Genomic DNA, 20,455 nt, shown 5'->3' on the forward strand with positions numbered 1-20,455 from the left:
ACCTGCTATGATAGCATGACCTATTTTGGAAGCAGCCTTCCATACTGCTCCTAGGCAGAAAGAGTCCAGGGTGAGGTCTAGGCATCCCAAAGAAAGCGCTGCAATTCCCATTCCCTTCTAATCTCTAGGAAAATTCCGAGAAACAACCTGGAACCAACAATTCTGCATTGCAACAGGGACAGCCAAGATACCCATCTAGCTGCAACCTGAATGGCAAGCTGCGAACTGGCTGGGCGATAGCAAAGTCTGGCAAGCAGAAGGCACTGAAAATAGCCCAGTATCAGGCACAGTTGTGCAGGTAACAGGCCAGGCAGGGGTTTTTAAGGCCAGAGGGAACCATTTATCCGTGTAATCTGACCACTCTGCAGGAGCTGTAAAGAGCACAGCAACTTATTTTGGGCTGAAGCAAGCCTGCCGAGAGGATTCAGTCTTGACCTAGAGACACTGCCCTGGTATTTGATAGCTCATTCTCACAGTTAACCAACGTCATTTAAGATAAGCCATGCTTTATTTCTCTCCTATAGTTGAGGCTTCCTTCCAGCCCCTGGATGCTGTCAGGTTTGTCTCCATTAGGTTCAAGAGCTTTTTAGAAGGTAGCTGCTATTTTCTTCTTATACAGGTTCTTTACCAACCTGATCTCCTTCTATGACCAGGTGACCCACCTAGTAGATGAGGGAAAGGCTGTCGATGTTGTCTACCTGGACTTTAGTAAAGCCTTCGACACTGTCTCCCACAGTATTCTCCTGGAGAAGCTGGCGACTTGTGGCTTAGACAGGCGCACTCTTCGCTGGGTAAAAAACTGGCTGGATGGCCGAGCCCAGAGAGTCGCGATGAATGGAGAGAAATCCAGTTGGCGGCCGGTCACAAGCGGAGTCCCCCAGGGCTCAGTTTTGGGGCCGGTCTTGTTTAATATATTTATCAATGATCTGGATGAGGGGATAGAGTGCTCCCTCAGTAAGTTTGCAGACGACACCAAGTTGGGTGGGAGTGTTGATCTGCTGGAGGGCAGGAAGGCTCTGCAGAGGGATCTGGACAGGCTGGATCCATGGGCCCAGGCCAACTGTACGACGTTCAACAAGGCCAAGTGCCGGGTCCTGCACTTGGGTCACAACAACCCCATGCAATGCTACAGACTTGGGGACAAGTGGCTGGAAAGCTGCCCCGCAGAAAAGGACCTGGGGGTGTTGGTCGACAGCTGACTGAGGATGAGCTGTCAGCGTGCCCAGGTGGCCAAGAAGGCCAACGGCATCCTGGCCTGTATCAGAAATGGTGTGGTCAGTGGGAGTAGGGAGGTGATCGTGCCCCTGTACTCGGCGCTGGTGAGGCCACACCTCAAATGCTGTGTTCGGTTTTGGGCCCCTCACTACAAGAAGGACATTGAGGTGCTGGAGCGTGTCCAGAGAAGGGCGACGGAGCTGGTGAGGGGTCTGGAGCACAAGTCTGATGAGGAGCGGCTGAGGGAGCTGGGGTTGTTCAGTCTGGAGAAGAGGAGGCTGAGGGGAGACCTCATCGCTCTCTACAACTGCCTGAAAGGGGGTTGTGGGGAGGTGGGTGTTGGTCTCTTCTCCCAAGTGACAAGTGACAGGACAAGAGAAATGGCCTCAAGTTGCACCAGGGGAGGTTTAGGCTGGATATTAGGAAAAATTTATTTGCTGAGAGAGTGGTCAAACATGGGAACAGGCTGCCCAGGGAGGTGGTGGAGTCACCATCCCTGGAGGAGTTCAAGGAATGTGTGGACGTGGCACTGTGGGACATGGTTTAGTGGGCATGGTGGGGTTGGGGTGATGGTTGGACTTGATGGTCTTACAGGTCTTTTCCAACCTTAGGGATTCGGTGATCATTACAGACTGAGCTGTTTAATTCTCTCAGTGTAAGACATGTTTTCTAAGCCAGCAACGATTTTCTGAGGCTCTTCTCAGCAAACTCTTCAGGCTTCTTACATCCTTTCCAAACCTCCTCAGAGGTGCCCACAGAGCCACCACCCTCCGTCCCCCTCAGCAACGCCCCACCCCGCCCGAGGCGTTTCTGAGGAGCTTTCCGCAGCGCTGCTCGGAACAAGCCGCACACCCGCTCCCGGCCGCTCCGCGGGGCAGCCCCCGGGGCGGGGCCGCCGCCAGGCCCGGGGCGGTGCGGAGGGAGGCGGGCCCGGCCCTCCCGCCAGCCCACCGCCGGCCCTTCTCCCTGCGACCACGCTCATTGGCTAGCGCTCCTGCTCCTCAGGGAAAGCGCGGGGACTGATTGGCCGAGACGTAGATCGGGGGCGGGAGAAGCCCCGTCCCTGCTCGATGCCTTCGAAGCCCGGTTATCTGGAGACCGGTGAGGAGAACGAACGGTGCCCGTCGCGCCTGGGCTGATAAATTAAATAACCGGAGCTTTTGCTGTACCACTTGTCTCGTGTTAAAACTAGAAATGTGATTTTACTTTTTACAGTTCTCCGTAACGGGGGTACTTTACCATACGGGGGCACAAGAGACCGCGAGAATCGCAAAGGAATAAATGAGGTTTTGAGTCAGGAAGACGTTCAGGTTTCTGGAAAGGAGGAATCTGTCCTTGCCTTGCCTGAGGGCGCAGAGGGAGGATACCGGGGGGAGCAGTGGAACAAGCAGCAGCAGGGCAGGGGAGCTTGTTTCCTTCCAGCACATGGCAAAAGCCATCCTTCGGTTACGCTCTTACCTCCGACGGACACGGCTGCAGAGAGACTCTGCTGTAGCTGCTGCCTCTGGAGGGAAGCGTTTAGTAACTAGGGCCCTTTCGAAGGCTTAACAGTTGAAACTCTTCAACTTTATTTTAAATACAATCTGCAAACATACAGAGCTTTCAGCAGCAGCACTGGTAACTCTTCTTTTGCAAAAAGATTTATTTAAACGTGGGAACTCAAGAGCAGTAAGTTAAGTTGCAGCAGTCAGTCTATTCTTTACTTTTTTTTTTTCAGTTTAAAGAACATACTAAAAAAGGGGAGGAAATAACCACCATAAGACAGAGTATAAAAAGCTGATCCCTGCAAATACATCATATAAAGAGTTCACTACAGCTGGGCCCAAACCAAGCCATTAAACCAAAATGTTCAACTGCTGTGAAATAGAGATTTACACTATCTGGTTTTGAGTCCTCTCTTTACCAAACCGTCATCATTTGACACATGGTTTTTAGTCAGAGAAGGATCTGAATGCTGCCATTGAAAAATGTGATTTGTGCATTGAAAACAAAGGGTGTAAACATCTTACGAGCACGAACAAGCAACCACGGTGCTGCATGTCAACAGGTTAGCAGTTGGTAACCGCTCACAAACACAAGTTTGAGATCATCCACTTAAAAAATATTGACGTATATTTTTCTGCTGTCTCAAAAGAAATAAAAAAACCTGTAAAACAGCAAGGCACCTACCAAACATATATACACGTGCAAAAATAAATAAAAATTCTGTTTCAGTAAAGGCTGGTCTTCTTCATGATCCGCAAGAATTCTTGCTCATTCACTTCCCCATCCCCATCTCTATCTGCTTCATCAATCATTTCCTGAAAGATATTTGTATTCAGAAGTTAGATGCAGATTCGACTAGGATTAGAATTATCGGATTAATTCAGACTTAGAACCACTTTTTAGTAAATTGTATTGGCAGGGACAGTGTTAGCTCAATGTCAGACTTACTATGCTATAAAACATTTCCTAAACTAGACACTAATATGTTTTTTTATATATATTTATACAAAAATCTTTATAGAAAATGTTGTATTATAGGAACTGTCCTGGTAGAAACAAAGTACTTGGGGAAGAGTTGTTCCTTTTACATCAACGTAACTCCATAAAACTGCGATTCTACTGACGCAATTTTGACAGCCGCGTACGCTTAACTCATCTTTGCCTCCGAGTCCATTTCCCACTCACAAATTGACAGAAGCTCTTCCATTTTGGCCGGGAGAGAGGAAGCAGATTTTCCTAACAGCTCAAGTGTAAAAGATCCCACAGGACGCTAGAAGAGAACGCCTAAAACTGAGAAACAGCCGCCTTTACCTAAAAACTGACCCTGAGAGGGCTTTCTTCCACCACGGAGACAGAGATTCCCATTCCTTATTCTGGCTGCTAGCTCTAGTGCTTGGCAGACCGGGCAGAGAGATGGCTCAGCTCTCCAGGGAGGAGAATTAGACCGTGACTATTTCCATAGGTTTTAAATGAATGTAAATACAAAACCAAGTAATACATGAACATTCTGTGACAGCCTTCCTACTCAACAGGCACAGCGTCATCTGGTCCCTTCCATGTTCGCTACACACAAAGGCAGACAGCGAGTGTTTGTGTATGACATGGTTTCATATACCAGGGACAAACCTGCAGCTCTTCATCTGTGAGATTTTCCCCCAGTTCTTTGGCGACACGTTTGAGGTTTTTGAAAGAGATTTTGCCAGTTTCATCATCATCAAAGAGTTTGAAAGCTTTGAGAATCTCCTCTTTGGAATCTTTTTCAGCCTTAAAGAAGTAAGCATAAGTTCAAGGGAAAAAAAAGTAGTGGTTTTGTTGTAGGCAACACTCAAAGTTGTAAAGACAAGCATTAGATAGACTGAGAAACTCTCTTAAGAGCAAATTTAAAGAAGCAGGAAGTATACGTGCAAAAGCTGAAGGTAGACAAAGACACAGCCGTGCTTCCTGAACCTCAGGGTTTCAGGAAATTTTTGTTTCTTTCATAGTTAAGCCAGATGTCTTTGGGATTTCAGCATCAGGATCTTCCACTGTTAAATATCTGGTTTTACTCAACATGTTTTAAGATTTTTAAAACCAGATATTTCATCTGTAAATATCTTAAAATTCAAGAAAATAAAATACAGTGCACTGCTACACAGTCATCCATGTCACGTGTCAGTACTCCCAACAGCTTTCTGCAGGCCAGAGCTGGTTTTAATCTGTGATAAAAATCTTGATTTCAGTTTTTCCCCTTTTCTCACACACACACAAAACTGATTGCTAAAGAAACTTGTTAATGACACGACAATTTCAACCTTACCTTGAAAAATGAGATAGGGTATTCCCTGTCTTGCAATTCTAACTTCTATATATTTTGTTGTTAAGATTAAAATAGTGCTTTCATCTTCCACTAAAACCAAAAGGAGATGAAAGGTACTCAGCCATTTTCAAAACTGCTTTCACTTTGACTTTTAAAATTTACATACCATTTTCTGTGTCATCACTACCAAGAAGTCATTGAAGCTGATTTTTCCCGTTCCTTCCTTATCAATATCTGACATCATTTTCTTGATCTCTTCTTTTTTAGGTTCAAACCCTAGTGCTCTCATGGCCACCTGTAAGGACAAAAAAAAAAAAATTATAAATCATGCAAAACTGTAAACAAAGGGGGTAAAAAAAAGTTGAACTTTATGCGACATCACATTAAAACACGCATTCTGTGTCTCAGGGAAGACAGCAAGGTAAGGGGCAGACTTAGAGCAATGCTTCTCTACACACAAGGGCACATCAAGATGCAGAAAACTGGAATGCAACCACTCATATTCTGGAGTTGTCCTTCAGTTAATTCAGAAATTTCCTAAACACATTCTTACCATCGCATCCACCACCCCCTGGTGTGAACTGGCAAGAATTTGGAGGGTAAGGCTATAGAACAGAGTCTTGGAAAAAATATTTTCTCTGAGAAAATTTGGATTTTTTTATAAAGTCTTAGCATACCTATTTCGGTGTATACTTTTTAAAATCCTTGTGACAGGCACTCAGAGCATAAGAGAGTCCCACTTTGATTAATATTTCTAAGGAAAAATCCCAAACTGTCACACAGTGCTGTGGATAGCAATTTCCAAGGCTACCGGAAAATTGAATGTTATTCCATTCCTGACAAGGGAATTGCTACTAGTATTCCCTTTGCAATGAGAAACAAGACACTGAATAATAATAATAAAAAAAGGTTATTTAAGGCCCTGTTGTGAGCAAGATGGCTAAATGGAAGACCCAGAAATGTCTCAATAAAATAACTCCATGACAGGTGACTCCATGAAAGAAGTTTCCATCATACCTGCAACTCTACCAAACTCTAATAACCTGATCTGATGGTACAAACTTTTTCATCCTTTGATAAAGGGACAAGCGGCAAGTTTGGTATCAGTTCTCCTCCCTATGGTCTTGGATGACCTAATTTGCAAAGCATGCAATCCTCAACAACACATGAGCGGGGAAAAACCCCAACTTTTTAATATGCATAAACCCTTTTTGATGTTTTACTAACAGAGAAAGAGACAGTACAGAAAATACAGAACTACCAATGTATTCTGGCCAGCCCAGCCCTAAAGACACCTGTGTGGTAGGGTGACCCTGGCTGAACACCAGGTGCCCACCGAAGCCGCTCGATCACTCCCATCCTCCGCTGGGCAGGGGAGAGAAAATACGATGAAAGGCTCATGTGTCAAGAGAAGGATAGTGAGAGATCACCCACCAATTATCATCACAGGCAAAACAGACTTGACTTGGGGAAATTAATTTAATTTAATTTATGGCGAATCAAATCAGAGCAGGGTAATGAGAAAATAAAACTGAATCTTAAAAAACCTTCCCCCCACCCCTCCCTTCTTCCCAGGCTCAACTTCTCTCCCGAATTCTCTACCTCCTCCCTCCCAGCAGCACAGGGGTTCGGGGAATGGGGGTTGCGGTCAGTTCATCACACGTTGTCTCTGCCGCTCCTTCCTCCAACGTGGGGTCCCTGCCACGGGAGACAGTCCTGCACAAATTCCCCCAACGTGGGCCCTTTCCACGGGCTACAGTTCTTCATGAACTGCTCCAGCGTGGGTCCTTTCCATGGGGTGCAGTCCTTCAGGAACAAACTGCTCCAGTATGGGTCCCCCACGGGGTCCCAAATCCTGCCAGCAAACCTGCTCCAGCGTGGGCTCCTCTCTCCATGGGCCACAGGTCCTGCCAGGAACCTGCTCCAGCACGGGCTTCCCACAGGGTCACAGCCTCCGTCGGGCATCCCCCTGCTCCGGCGTTGGGTCCTCCCCGGGCTGCAGGTGGATATCTGCTCCACCGTGGACCCCCATGGCTGCAGGGCACAGCCTGCCTCACCATGGTCTTCATCAGGGGCTGCAGGGGAACCTCTGCTCCCGCACCTGGAGCACCTCCTCCCCTCCTTCTTCACTGACCTTGGTGTCTGCAGAGTTGTTCCTCTCACTTATTCTTACTGCTCTCTCCAGGTGCAGTTGAGCAGCAGTTTTTTCCCCTTCTTAACTATGTTATCCCAGAGGTGCTACCACCATCGCTGATGGGCTCATCCTTGGCCAGCGGTGGGTCTGTCTTGGAGCCGGCTGGCATTTGCTCTGTCAGACATGGGGGAAGCTTCTGGTTATCTTCTCACAGAAGCCAGCCTTGTAGCTCCCCCACTAACAAAACCTTGCCATGCAAGCCCAATACAACCTGATACAGCAGTAAAGAGCTATAATTAAAGAGAAAAATGTAGCTGTTGACAAGAAGGTTTTATGCTGGGGGAAAAAAAAATTCTCTCATTTCCTGTTTAAGGTCATGTAGGCGCTTATGCCCCTATTACATTATAACCTCAGTAGAACTGTGCTTTTAGCACTAGGAAAATTCTGACCTTTAACTCCTTAACATCTATGTTCCCGGTGCCGTCTGTGTCAAACAGGTCGAAAGCCTCCCGGATCTCCTGCTTCTGCTCCTCAGTGAGCTCCAGCTTGGGACTCGCTTTCTTCCTCTGGGACGCGGCTCCTAGCGAGGGCTTCTTAAAGCTGGAGGCCTTGGCACAGCAACACAAGAGCAAAGGAGGATCAGGCCGCCGCGGCGACGCACCGCGCCGGGAAGGGCGGGTGAAGCCCGCAGGACAGCGGCCACCTCAGCCCCCAGCCCACCCCGCGGCCCCGGGGCCGCTCCGGGCTGACAGGGCCCTTCCCCGCAGCCCCGCGACCGTGGCGCTGGGAAGCCGGTGCGGAGCAGCGCCGAGGCCGAGGCCCCCTCCCGCCGCCGGTGAGAGAGGCACTGCGCTGCGCCGGGCCGGGCCGGGCCGGGCCGCACTCACCATCGCGGCGGCCAGTGCCTTAGGGCGACTCCAGTCCTGGTAGGCCGAGACTCAATGCCGCCCTTTCCCATTGGCTAATGCCCTTACGCCGCTGCTATGGCAACCCTCACTCCTACTTGGTGGCGAGCCAGGCGCGGGAGGCGCTTAGGCCATAGCTATTGGCCAACACGTGGTTGGGGCGGATCCAAGAGGCGACTGACCAGGAAGAAGAGCCTCTCCTCTTTCCGTCAACGCGATTGGCCGAAAGGAGGAGGCCGCGGGCCAATCAGCGAGCGATAGCCGGCTAGCGCGATGCTCAGCCCAGGGCGCGCGGGAGGAGAGGCGGTGGGAGCCGGCGGAGTGGGCGGGGTCTGCTAGAAGCGTGCGCAGCGATTGGTGGGCGGGAGGGACGGGCTCCAGGCGGGGGCGGAGCCGGGCCGGGGTGAGGGCGGAGGGCGGAGGGTGCTGCAGGTGCGGTGAGTGGGGACGGGTCGGGGTGGGGGAGGCCGAGGCCGAGGGGTGTGAGGCGTGGGGAAGGTCGTGGGGGCTGTGGAGGGGCAGGCTGGAGGCAGCAAAGCCTGCAGGGCTGCCAGTGGGGCTGCGGTGTGGGGTAGGTTGTGGGGGCTGGGGAGCTGAGGGGTGAGGGAGCGGTAGGGGAGGCTGTGGGGGAACGCGGGGTAGGTTGTGGGGAGGGAAGCTGGCGATGGGGGAGGCTGCAGGGCTGCGAGGAGGGCTGCGGTGTGAGGAAGGGCAGGCTGTAGTGGTGTGTGAGGAAGGCTGGAGTGGGAGAAGCTGGGGGTGTGTGGAGGGCAGCTGAAGGGGGGTGCTCTGGGATGAGGGGGCTGAAAGAGCTGGAGGGAAACTGGAGGCAGAGCAGTTGATAAATTGCATTTTGGAGAGGGGTAAGGCCTGCGTTGAGGGAGACGTGGGGGTAGAAGAGGGGCCAGCTGGAGGGTGGATCACCCTGTGCCCATACTTTCAAACCGGCTTGGTGTTCCTGGCTGGATAGGCACCAATCCTGCCTCTTTATGGTTTTTTTCATTGCCATTTCAAAGGGCATAAAAACCAAAGAGTGCTAAACTGTGTAGCTTGCAGAGCCAGTCCAACAGATGTATTTGCTTGTGTGAGGCATGGTACTGTGATAATGTTATAGCAGCATTGGTGTAGCTGTTCCTGGATCTCATCCCGTTGTGTTGGCACTAGTGTTCCTGAAGTGAGATGGGTCAAAGAGCTGCTCTGTCTGAAAACCAACCCAGGCAGAGAATTATTAATTTTCAGCTAGGCATAGCCTTGATCTGTCTCAGTGTGTGAATAGTAGGAGGTAGTGGGAAGCACTGACTAGGAATAAGGAGAATCAAATCAGCCTCTAAAGCAGTAGTTTATCATAGCGATGGTTTCAAGTGACCGTAAAGCCATCAGAAGTCTTTGCATGCAGCTTGTCTTTCTGTTGAAAACAGATCTAAATAGGCATGTTGGTTTTTTCTGTCTTTCAATTATACCCCACACAGTAGGTTCCAAGCTGAGTTGGGAATTTTGTTTGCTATTCCTGGGAGGAAGAGCATATTTTAATGAAACTGGTAGCATCAATAGCCTGTGATGTGAAAACTTGGCAAATCTCACCACTGGCTCTGCTCTCTTCGCTGATGGGCACCAGTGAGTGTCGGCGTTTCTTCAGTGCTGTGTCTGCTGCTGTGGAACAGGCAGGCATGGTGCTGCTGAAATGCTTGAACTTCAGTTTTATTTTGTTGTTCCTAACACCCTTGAGCAACTATATTTTTGAGGAGGACATTGCCAAAACCTGCAATTGTGTTCATGTTATTTGGAGCATAAATATTCAGGCTTAAAGGAAGTGCATGAGGCTAATACTAGCCAAAATAGGATGCTGCCTTTGTTATCAAGGGTATTATATTAAAATTATGCCTTTGAGAAAGCTATTTGATGTCACTGTTAACTCTTATACTACTTATTTGTTCAGCAGGGCAGGGAGAATTAGCTCACTCTTTTCATGCTTCTGCTTTAGCATAATGGCTTCAAACCCTGATTCCTATAACTAGAAACCCGTTTAAAAAAAAAAAAAGTCTGGTTTGTGTTAACAGCATGCTCAAGTAAGTTAAGTATTGTATTGTGAATAAAATAATATTCTCCTTTTTTAAAGGAATCAAGTTGATAGTGAATCATCTGAGAAATGGCCACACGCCTCAGATCGGTAGGTTGCGGACTTAAATGATGCTTTATGAAGGTTTGTCTTGCAGAAGCATATTTTCCTGGGTACCTCTTACCAGCATTGCTAGAGAAGACATGAGACTCTTAATGGCTGCTCCAGAGATACTGCTCAGGGAAACGTGATTTACCAAGGAATAGTTTGCTGCTGTTACAGTTCCCAAGAGACCCAGGAATGCTCCAGCCCCCCAAGAACACCAGTGGGTTTGTCAGTGCTGCCAAATCAATTGGTCTGGAGATTTCGTTACTCCAGGATCATTTCTACATGCCTTTTGACATTATTGCATGTTGTAGTGCAGGTAGGGGCCCAGCTGAGATCCCTGAGACCGTTGTAACTTCTTTCTATGGTTACTGCATTGAATGCAGGAGGTTAGAATATGGAAAGAGTAACATTGCTTAGCTCAGTAACGTGTTTGGACATTACTCTCAGGAGTACAATTTATTAAGCTGTTCTGTTGCATTATCTGTGGTTCTTTCTAGAGAAACTTCTACCTTCTGAACTATTTTCTCATTAATCCATATGAAGCTTATGGAAGACCAGTGAATTTCAGATAGTTAGGAAACAAAGAAACCAATGTAGCATTGTTGTAGAGAGCATGAACAAGCTGTTGTATCTTCACAGCACTAGATATGTAGTAATTCATATCCTAAAATAAATATAATCATGCGTAGCTTGGCTTTCTACCTGCATTTTTTAAAACAGCGAATTAATTCAGGTGCAGCACTGTTAGCTGCAGTTATACTGATTCCAGTCATTGAGTTGGTTCATTTAATACTTTCCCAAGAGGTGTGTGTATGAGATTGTATTGTGTATTATAAGTGTGTGCTAAAGATTATTTAAATAGTCTGCTTCTCATCACCAGTTAAAATACTGTCCTTTACTTGGGTGAGTGGAACACTAAGGTACAGAAACCCTGGGCTATCTCATCTGTACTGGTAGAAAATGATTCTGATATTCAGAGCCAGAGAGAGGGTGCCATTCTGCCACTGTAAAACTTTGGTTCAGCGCACCTAAGTGCAGCCTGCAGTTCAGGTGCTCTCATTTTATGAAGAATACACTGGAATGAGAATGGGTACAGGGGAAGACAAGTAAAAATATCAATGGAATAGAGCGACTGCCTTTTGAGGAGAAGCTGAAAAGGTTAGACCCCTCAGCGGGGAGAGGATGCCGCAGAGAGGAGGGATGTGACCGAGTTTAGAGAATTAGGAAGTTGATGAGTAAAGCAAATGCAAACCTCTTACAGTGTGGGAGTACAAGGGGAGTGAACTGCAGAGAGTCCTTAGACTCGCATATTCTTTCTATATCATCTGTTCTCTTGCAACTGTCAAAACCAAATAGACCACTGGGCCAATCCGTTAGAACTTTTTAAAGTTACTTTAATCAGACTCTGCTTGCACCATTCTAAATAACTGGTTATGCTTCCATGTAACTGAGCCACTGCAGCGAACTCTCTAATGTCTGTTGTGGATAATTGACACTTTGCAGTAGAACCTTTGTTTAAGGATGTAGTGTTTAGAAACTTCTGAACAATTGTCATCTTTGTGTGGTTACTCTGGGTTAAAATTACCTTCAGCTCGGTAGTATAACTGCAGAGGTGGGGTTTTGTGTAGCAACAATAAGGAGCAAATCTATTTCCAACCAGGACAGAGCATTCTTTGTACAAAAGCTTCCTCAGGCTTGTTGCTTGTATGTTCTGTGTTGGCGGTAAGGTCTTCAGTCTCAGTCCAGTTAGACAAGTGACCAGACCGGAGTGACTCCAGCCATTGATTTTAAAAAGCTTAAAAAAAGAAAGGAAGAACTAGTGACTAACTAAAACGGATAATCCTTCCCTTTACCTGATTGCTTTCTTGGCTTGGAGAAGCCAAAGTTTCACAGGCTCTGAAAATGGTTTTGTCCTTGCTAATGGTGACAGTTTTAATATTCTGAATTATCTGTGCCATGTGGCCAAAGCAAATTCTGTTTGCTTTACCATCAGGGCAGAGTTTGTCGGAGCCAGTCCTCTTTTTCTTCCCTACTACATGAGCCACTTGATTATGAAGCAGAATCCTGCCAAATACAAACCAGCATATGAGCCGTGTGGACCATTAGCATGTCTGAACTTTCAAGTTAATGTGAAAGCACAGACATATTGAAGAGTCTTTTGATACTGAAATTTAGACTCCTCTGATTAAAGTAGCTACTGACTAGTTGTGCAAAATTCCGGCACATTAAGATCTTGGGAAGTTCAGATCAGTTTACTTGCACAGTTTGTTGGTGTATGTCTGCTTGCTAAAGTGCTTTTCTCCCTGTCTCTGCAGGCTGGTAAGAAATGTACAGTGATCGGCGGGTCAGGATTCTTGGGCCAGCACATGGTGGAGCAGCTCCTGGAGAAAGGTTATACGGTCAACGTGTTTGATATTCAGAAGAGATTTGACAATGACAGCGTGCAGTTCTTCCTGGGAGACCTCTGCGACAAAGAGGTACAGACTAACCACGGTACATGACATGGGTAGATAGAAAGGATGTCTGTTTAAATAAATGTTCATTCAAACAGCTTACTGAGCCTTGCCTGAAGCACTAAAATACCTGAAGGCATTGCACAGGTTGTAAAAGGGTATGTAGATATGCCCCCCAACCTTTCCCTGTGAAGTCAGTAGCCTAAACAGTTTTCTGTGGGACCCTCATCTAGAACATTTAAAGAAATATACTTGATGTCTGCTTGAAGCTGAAAAGAACAGAACTTGTTTCTGTATTATGATTTGCATTACTGTTAGCTCAGATATACAGTCTAATTACAGTCACCATTGGTAATTGCATGTGGGCGCTCCCCTAGCTAACCTCAGCTGCATGAGAACAGCAGAATGCATTATTCCTCGCAGTTAAGGCACGCTAAGACCTCTTCCCTTAACTCAGTCATGTGTGTGAGCCTTGGCAAAAACATTTGTACGCAATGTGAAGAGACGTCTCCCCACCAGTATAAAGTATCATGTCTTAGAGCTTTATATGACAGTCATCTCAAACACAGACAGTGCCATGGGGTACTGCTGGCTGTTAAACCTGCTGCTTGCTGAGTTTTCTAACTCCTGTCTCCAGGTAATTTTGAGTCTCATACCTGCACTTGAGACTATTGCAAGTAGTTAAGTCTAGATAGCCTCCAGGTGTCAGAAAGTTCCCAGGTTCTTCTCTGGAAAGAAAAGATGATGTAGTGCTTTTTTGCCTAGCAAGAAGGAGAGGACATTGTGAAGATCCTGGATGCTAATCCTATTTCAGCTGCTCACCTTTATGGAAGGATTGTGGCTTGAAATTTAGCGGTTTTGTTTCCATGAGAAAAAGAATTGTGTTTTATTTCCTTCCTTTTTTTTCTTCTGAGTAGGCACTATTAATGTTGCTTCATTCCTGTCTCATGCGATGTATCTTCTAGGCTTTGCTCCCAGCTTTACAAGGTGTGTCAGTGGCATTTCATTGTGCATCACCAGCCCCTTCAAGTGACAACAGGGAACTGTTTTATAAAGTGAATTTTATGGGAACCAAAGCAGTCATTGAAGCCTGCAAAGAAGCTGGAGTGCAGGTAAGGGTAGAAAAGCTCATGGAGGCTATAAGATGCTGATGTTTCTGTGAAAACTAGTAGAAGAGAGAGACTGTTGGTCTCCCACTTAATGTCTGGTGTAAGCTCAGTCTATGTTTGCCACTGAAAACCTACACATTGCAATCTTCCTGACTGCAGGAAAAGCATCCATTGAAATTCGTCCTACTAGACGTCTGGGAATCGCCCACAGGAGAACGATGACTGACAAGTGGATTCTTTCATGCTTTAATAAGGGGGCAGCTCTAAAGATAGCTTTTCCAGCAGTGGAAGTATTCATGGCATCTATTACCTATGTGAATTCTTTGACATATAATGAGAAGGAAAACACTTGTGCCATAATCTCAGTATAATTTGGTTTAGAAAGTCATTTGCCCATGAAAGAAAGAGCCAGAGGAAACCAGGCTGCTGTTCAGGCAAGGTTGTGGGGTTTGGGGTTTTTCTCCTTATGTTATTTTGATATCACGTGAGTTTTCATTTAAATTCTTAGCAAATTTTCAAGTGCAATGTATGTGAAGATCCCTTACTTATTCTGGGCAGAGATGTTGCCTTCAAAGCCTGCATTTTGTGCAGTGTCCACATACAAATACGGAAGTGATAATGTTTCGAATTAAATGATGTCTATCGCATAGGACTCCCAGCCCCACAGTCTGTTGTTTGTTGGGTTTTTTTCTTCCCCCCTTGTATAATAAGCTGTTGTAGGAAATGGGCCACACGGTGTTTACATTCCGGCTTAGTCTGGATTCTGTCAGAGCAAGGAGTTAAGTCTTGTTGGAACTTGTTGGATCTAGTCATCTTTCTATTACAATGTAGATCTTGTTTAAAACCACGTGTTTCTGATTACTCAAATACATCACTGACTTGCTGTTTTGAATCCACTACGGTACATTTTTATTGAACAAAAGCATGTAAGATAGGAATTCTTTTTAGTTTTATCTACCGTGATATTGTTATCGTCAAGATGAGCAAATATATCTTAAAAACACTCATTGTGTGTTCAGTGCTAAAATCTGCCTAGCCAAGTGGGCACTCTGATTTTCCTGGAGATGTTTTCCCCTTGCCTTGGACATTTGTTGAAATGTTCTAATCTCCTTTAGGTAGCACTAAACAATGTGACAGAGTCAATTAAAAGAGCAGGAGTTTTCTTACCTCTGGTTTCAGATCATCTTTTGTTAGCCCATATTCTTCTAGACTTAGTTTATTATCTGTAGAATCAGTTGATTAAACATTATTATTGTCTTTACTCAGTCTTTGTAAATAATGACCCTTTTGTCTTAGGCTTTAAACAAATGTTTTCTTTCACATCTATTGCAGAAACTGGTGTTAACTAGCAGTGCCAGTGTAGTTTTTGAGGGCACAGACATAAAAAATGGATCAGAAGACCTCCCTTATGCAAAAAAACCTATTGACTATTACACAGAGACGAAGATCCTACAGGAGAAGGTATTTGTCATCATATCGTGAACACTGTTGGTTTTGATGCTTAAAAGTGCCCTTTTAAAAGTAGGGCATGCCCGAGGGGACACCACAGACTCATCAACACTGAACAGATCTCTCTTGTTCTGCAGAATCTCTCTTTCATTAAAAAGAAGTATCTCATTCTTACAGTTGCAAAGAAAGTCTGCACAGAATCATGCATACGTAGCAATGCCTGGCAGATTTTTCAGGGTATAATAGACATAGAAAATTCCCTTCTTTTAGACAAATCTGTCTGATTTTAGCCCTCTTATCCTCAGCATGGAGGCTAGTGAGCTGTGGATTCTTTTGTTCTGTTACAATGAAGTATGGCAGGTGGCTGTCGCTTGTGTGTCTTTCACACGTGATCCACATCCTTTTCCCTAGGCATGCTGATGGCTTGGTCCAGGGGACGCTTTCCTAGCAGCGGTCTAGCGGTCCAAATACAGAAGTACTCAGTTATGTTTTCCTTGACTGGTGAAACTCCTAAGTAATGTATTCACTTAATAAAAAGAGAATAAAACAACCCTGTGTCGTAAATTACAGGCGAAGTTGAATGTAATAGTATGTTACACTAGAGAGGTTGTTTCTAGCGAAAGGATAAAAGAACTGGCAGAGATGTCACTTTCATTGCAAGAGCCATGCGATAATCCCATTTCTTAACTGATCCAGCTTTGTTTTAAGAGCAGCTGAGGGGAGGTTTTTTGCCTTCTGTGCTCCTACTGGAAGGCTGTTTCAGAACCCCATTTACCTGATTCGCAGCCTGAAGTTACAGCTGGGATTGTGAACAAGTCACTGGGGAAGGAGAAGATGACATGGAGATGTGGACTGAGTTAAGGATCATACCAGCCTAATAACATGTTGTATGCTGACGGTATTGACCATATACCAAAAATATTCATGTTAAAAAAAGATCTAAAAATTTCCCCTACACCTGAATGTCCACTACTTTGGACATTTGCAGATCACCAGTATCTGTTCTATTTGAGGTTCTTAATGCTGCAGTATTTGTGGTTTAAATATGGTACGACAATGTTTTAAATCAAAGCGAATAAACATTTTTGCAAACTTTTTGGTGGCTTGCATTTCAGTTGTGGAAAAAATGTACGCTTTTTGTGCAGGAAGAATTTAGTCTTGCTTCCATACTGAAGCTGACAGTGTGTCCTGTAAAGTTGAGTATTAGCCTTGAAGAATTTTTCTTATGTTCCTTGAAAAGAGCTTAATTGAAAACGCAGCATAAAAACATCTGTTCATTTGCAAGCATAACCACTTTGCAGTAAAGTGGACTAATAAAGTGGAAGCTTATGAGTAGCAATCAAGTCAAGCCCAATATGCTTGTAGCCATGTCTTTGTTTTGGATGAAAGTGAAAATATTCAGCATTCCTTTGTATGCTTTGTTCTTGGATTTTTAATAGAAAATGCAGCAGCTGTTAAAAATTAGTAGAACACGTTGTTTAGAAACTCCCAATAGAACTAAATCTTCTTCAAAGATGCCTTGCTAAATCTGCATAGTACTTTGTGCTGCTGGAAAAATGGGATCACACCCCTTCTGAATGCGATTGAGAAGGCCCATGATGGAGGTCTTCCATTGACTGATGAGAGACTCAGCGATTGAATTGCTTAGTGTCCTCCTTTTCTCCAACCTGTCCATAAAGAATTCATGGAGCGAAGGAACTTTCAAAGCTCCTCTGGTTTCTGTGGTGTTAAATGAGAAAGGCAAAGAGTTCCTTTCCTTTGCCTGTCAGTTCATTAAGTATTCAATAATGAAAACAGATTTTTGTCTGTTTTTCTCATTAAAGAGAAGTGGGAGAAGAGATGGGAACAAAGGAAGGATCATTTGTAAAGATAAGGGTGGACAGTAATTCTTCCACCAGTGTCTTCCCAAGGAGATGGGGGAACACCCACCCCCTTTAGTGATGATTTTGGAATATATTACTAAGCCATATTTTTCTTCCCAGCCCCTCTCTCATGATTTGGTTATCTTTTTTCCCTACAGGAAGTGCTCAGTGCAAATGACCCAGCCAACAATTTCTTCACTACTGCTATTCGTCCCCATGGAATATTTGGTCCTAGAGACCCTCAGCTGGTTCCCATCCTCATCCAAGCAGCTAAGAGCGGCAAAATGAAGTTCATAATTGGGTGAGCAAGGCTCAGTCATTTTACAGCTTTTGTTAAAGTTGATGCTGAACCTACCGAGCCTGTTTGGAAGGGAGTAATATTAAACCAGTAGTGGTGTTGTAGCATGGAGAAAAGTATGTTTCTTTAAATTTTCACTTGTGATCCAGCATTCTTTTTTTAAAATCCTTCTATGTTAGGGACTCGCGCACTCGGATGGTAGGTGTTCATAATGCAAAAAGAGTATCAGTGGGGAAAGCTGACATAGCTTGAGCTGTCTTTGCATTGTCTAAAGAGCTGTCCTTTTAAATATGAGGGAGCTCAAGTTACTTGCTGTTAATTTAATTGATATACACTTCTGGTTTTTGAGGTCCTTGCAATTAAAAAAGCCTATATGGCAGTGGTTTATTATTCCTGATTATAAGATCAAAGATATTTGCCTTGTTGTTGAGCCTTGCAGAGCTTCTAGTGGACCACTGAAATTTTAGAGCGGGAAGTAGTTCAAGCTACTACTAAGGATATTTTTATCACTGTATTATGCTCTTGAAAAGAAATGTGCTCTTTCATTTATAATAGATTTTTATTACATGCAAGGAGCTGGTTTGTGTATATATGTGCGCATGTGAATATATGCTTGGGGTAGGAGGAAAAAAGGGAATAGGGTTGTGGGTTTTTTGGTATTGGGGTTTTGAGGGTTTTCTTGGGGTTTTTTTTTAGTTCTTATTCTTCCTTACAGTTCTCTTCTGAATTGATCTCTCAAACTGATCTGTGAGCAGCAAACCTACCCAAACTTAAGGTTTCCACTTCCTCCAAGTCTGCATTCTCTTCCAGCTCAAACATGCATTCCTCATTTGAGTTTTCCTACTGCTGTACAGACCTGTATATCCCTTCCAAGAAAGCAAATAAAATAGCCATTCATCCATGAACATACGAAATGAAAATCATTCTTTTTCAGAATGACTGCAGCAATACTGAATGTTGGACTGCAGCAATACTGGTTTTATGGCCAAATGAGTGTGGCGACGGTTTTGTAACAAACCATTCGTTTGATTTAGCTGGACTCTTGAACGTGATATGCAGATTCATTTTCATTTTGTGTATGTGTAGAGATATATGTAACACAGTGGATTAAATCTGTTGCAGCTAGGGCTGAAGGGGGAATTGAGGGAATAAGTTAGAATTTCATGAGCCAAGAAATTAATAATTGAAAGCTTGTCCTTAAATGGCTTCCTTTGTGCTAGTTACCACTCTGTTTCTATTTGTTCTGCTTCTATGGATCAGTCTGCTGATTCTGAGACCTGTAGGATCTGCAACACCTAGAAGCTTGGTAACTTGTGAGGTTTAAAAATGGTACTGTTACAGGAGTGTAAACTTTGAGGGCTGTGGCAAAAGCTGAGACAATAACAGCCTTTCCTCTGTCTCCAAAATAATATGTAGCTATTTCATTTCTCTGACAGGGTATAGCCTGAAGTTGCAGCACAAGAGAGCGGGAGAAGAGGAAACTTGGAATAAATTTATCTTGTGTGAAAGTCCTTCCTTTTGCCACAAGCAGATTTTCAACCTAACTTGCCTTAGAACTGAACTTCTTCCTTTTGTCTGTGCAGGGATGGAAAGAACTTGGTAGATTTCACCTATGTGGAAAACGTGGTCCATGGACACATCCTAGCTGCAGAAAATCTTCAGAAAGACTCTCCCCTGTGTGGGAAGGTAAGGAAGGATCTTGCACGGGGAGGGGAGTGGGTGTCCCCTAGCCGAACTTCATCTGCCAGCCTCGCTTGGCTTCCTGTGTCTGCACTGTAGTTCATGCTGATTTTTGCCTGTACTGAACATCTGCCTTGGAGATGAGTGGAACTAGCACACACAAATGGATCCAGTTTTTTCTGTCTGTGGGTATAATGAATGGTTGCCCATTTGGTGACCACTGTGTGCAACCGCATGGGCTAAGATATATGAATGTACTTTAACTTCATGCTATAAAACTCCTTGTGAAAGGAAATCCAGGCAGAATTGTGGGCAGCCAAATGCATACATAAGTAACATAGTTATTTAGCTTTTACGACAGATTTCAGAACAGGAGAAACTTTTATAGATTTTCATGACACCACCATGGTCTGGGCACGCGCTGTACATACAGTTAGGATGCTCTAATGTGTTTGCGATGTGTTCTGTCATTCGGTTTGTTTGACCATTTATGAGTAATCTTAACCTCTGGAGTGTCGGAAGTAGCTGGCTTTCTTAGCAAAGCAGGGCTTTACCACTTTTCAGACAGAGGTGGTTGGTACAAAGCAGTTTCTCATGACAATGTGTTCTCAGTCAAGTCAGGGATGTCAGTCTCCTCAGCATGAACATGAGATGGGCCATCACAGAGACAAATTTGTGAAAACTGTAATGATTTTATCATCTGGCTTTTTGTCTTCCTCTCTTTCAGGCATTTCATATCACAAATGATGAACCAGTTCCTTTCTGGGCTTTCATGTCCCGTATCTTGACTGGCTTGAACTACGATCCTCCCAAGCACCATATTCCCTATTGGCTGGCGTATTACCTGGCCCTGTTCCTGTCTCTAGTACTGTGGCTGCTGAGTCCACTGGTCACCATCAAGCCCACTTTTACCCCTATGCGGGTAGCATTAGCTGGAACGTTTCACTACTATAGCTGTGAACGGGCCAAAAGAGACATGGGCTACAAACCAGTGGTGAGCTTGGATGAAGCAATAGACAGGACTCTGCAGAGCTACCCCCACCTACGCCGGGCTAAGGCCTGAGAAGTCCTAGATGGATTTTTTCTTACTTGTTTTTCGTAATTGCTTTGACATTTTAACACGAACACTGAAGCAAATTTCACTAATTCTCTGGAACAGGGAGTTTTCCCGAAGTCCCTCCTCCTCCTCACCATTATCAAGATGGCTTTATCTGGGTTGAAAAAAACTCATGTAGGAGCTGTGCTAACAGTTCTTTTCTTTGATGGGACTTCTTGTTTTGAAACAGCTGCCGAACCCTATGGGCTATGAATAAATACCCTGCTGTGCCCTCTTCAATCCCAACCCAGCACATCAGCATTCCTTCGTCTTCCCTCTCCACCCTTATCCTCTGTTTTGTTGCTCTGG

General features: G+C 44.9%; 2 protein-coding genes across 2 annotated transcripts; one reads left to right on the plus strand and one right to left on the minus strand.

Annotated features, from left to right (window-relative positions):
• Positions 1 to 2,842: 2,842 nt before the first annotated feature.
• Positions 2,843 to 8,045, minus strand: LOC104250565 (centrin-2). The gene is made up of 5 exons (XM_059824385.1): positions 8,018 to 8,045; positions 7,580 to 7,738; positions 5,163 to 5,291; positions 4,327 to 4,464; positions 2,843 to 3,515 (listed from the first exon to the last, which is right to left on the minus strand). The coding sequence occupies exons 1-5, from the start codon at positions 8,018 to 8,020 to the stop codon at positions 3,426 to 3,428; spliced, it is 519 nt and encodes a 172-aa protein (XP_059680368.1). The 5' UTR covers positions 8,021 to 8,045; the 3' UTR covers positions 2,843 to 3,425.
• A 2,136-nt stretch (positions 8,046 to 10,181) lies between these two features.
• On the plus strand, positions 10,182 to 20,113 carry NSDHL (NAD(P) dependent steroid dehydrogenase-like). Its single transcript, XM_009811069.2, has 7 exons — positions 10,182 to 10,202; positions 12,515 to 12,676; positions 13,618 to 13,764; positions 15,094 to 15,222; positions 17,231 to 17,373; positions 18,954 to 19,056; positions 19,778 to 20,113. The coding sequence occupies exons 1-7, from the start codon at positions 10,182 to 10,184 to the stop codon at positions 20,111 to 20,113; spliced, it is 1,041 nt and encodes a 346-aa protein (XP_009809371.1).
• Positions 20,114 to 20,455: the final 342 nt, after the last annotated feature.

The sequence above is a fragment of the Gavia stellata genome, chromosome 14, assembly GCF_030936135.1.
Source record: "Gavia stellata isolate bGavSte3 chromosome 14, bGavSte3.hap2, whole genome shotgun sequence".
NCBI classification, from domain to species: Eukaryota; Metazoa; Chordata; class Aves; order Gaviiformes; family Gaviidae; genus Gavia; species Gavia stellata.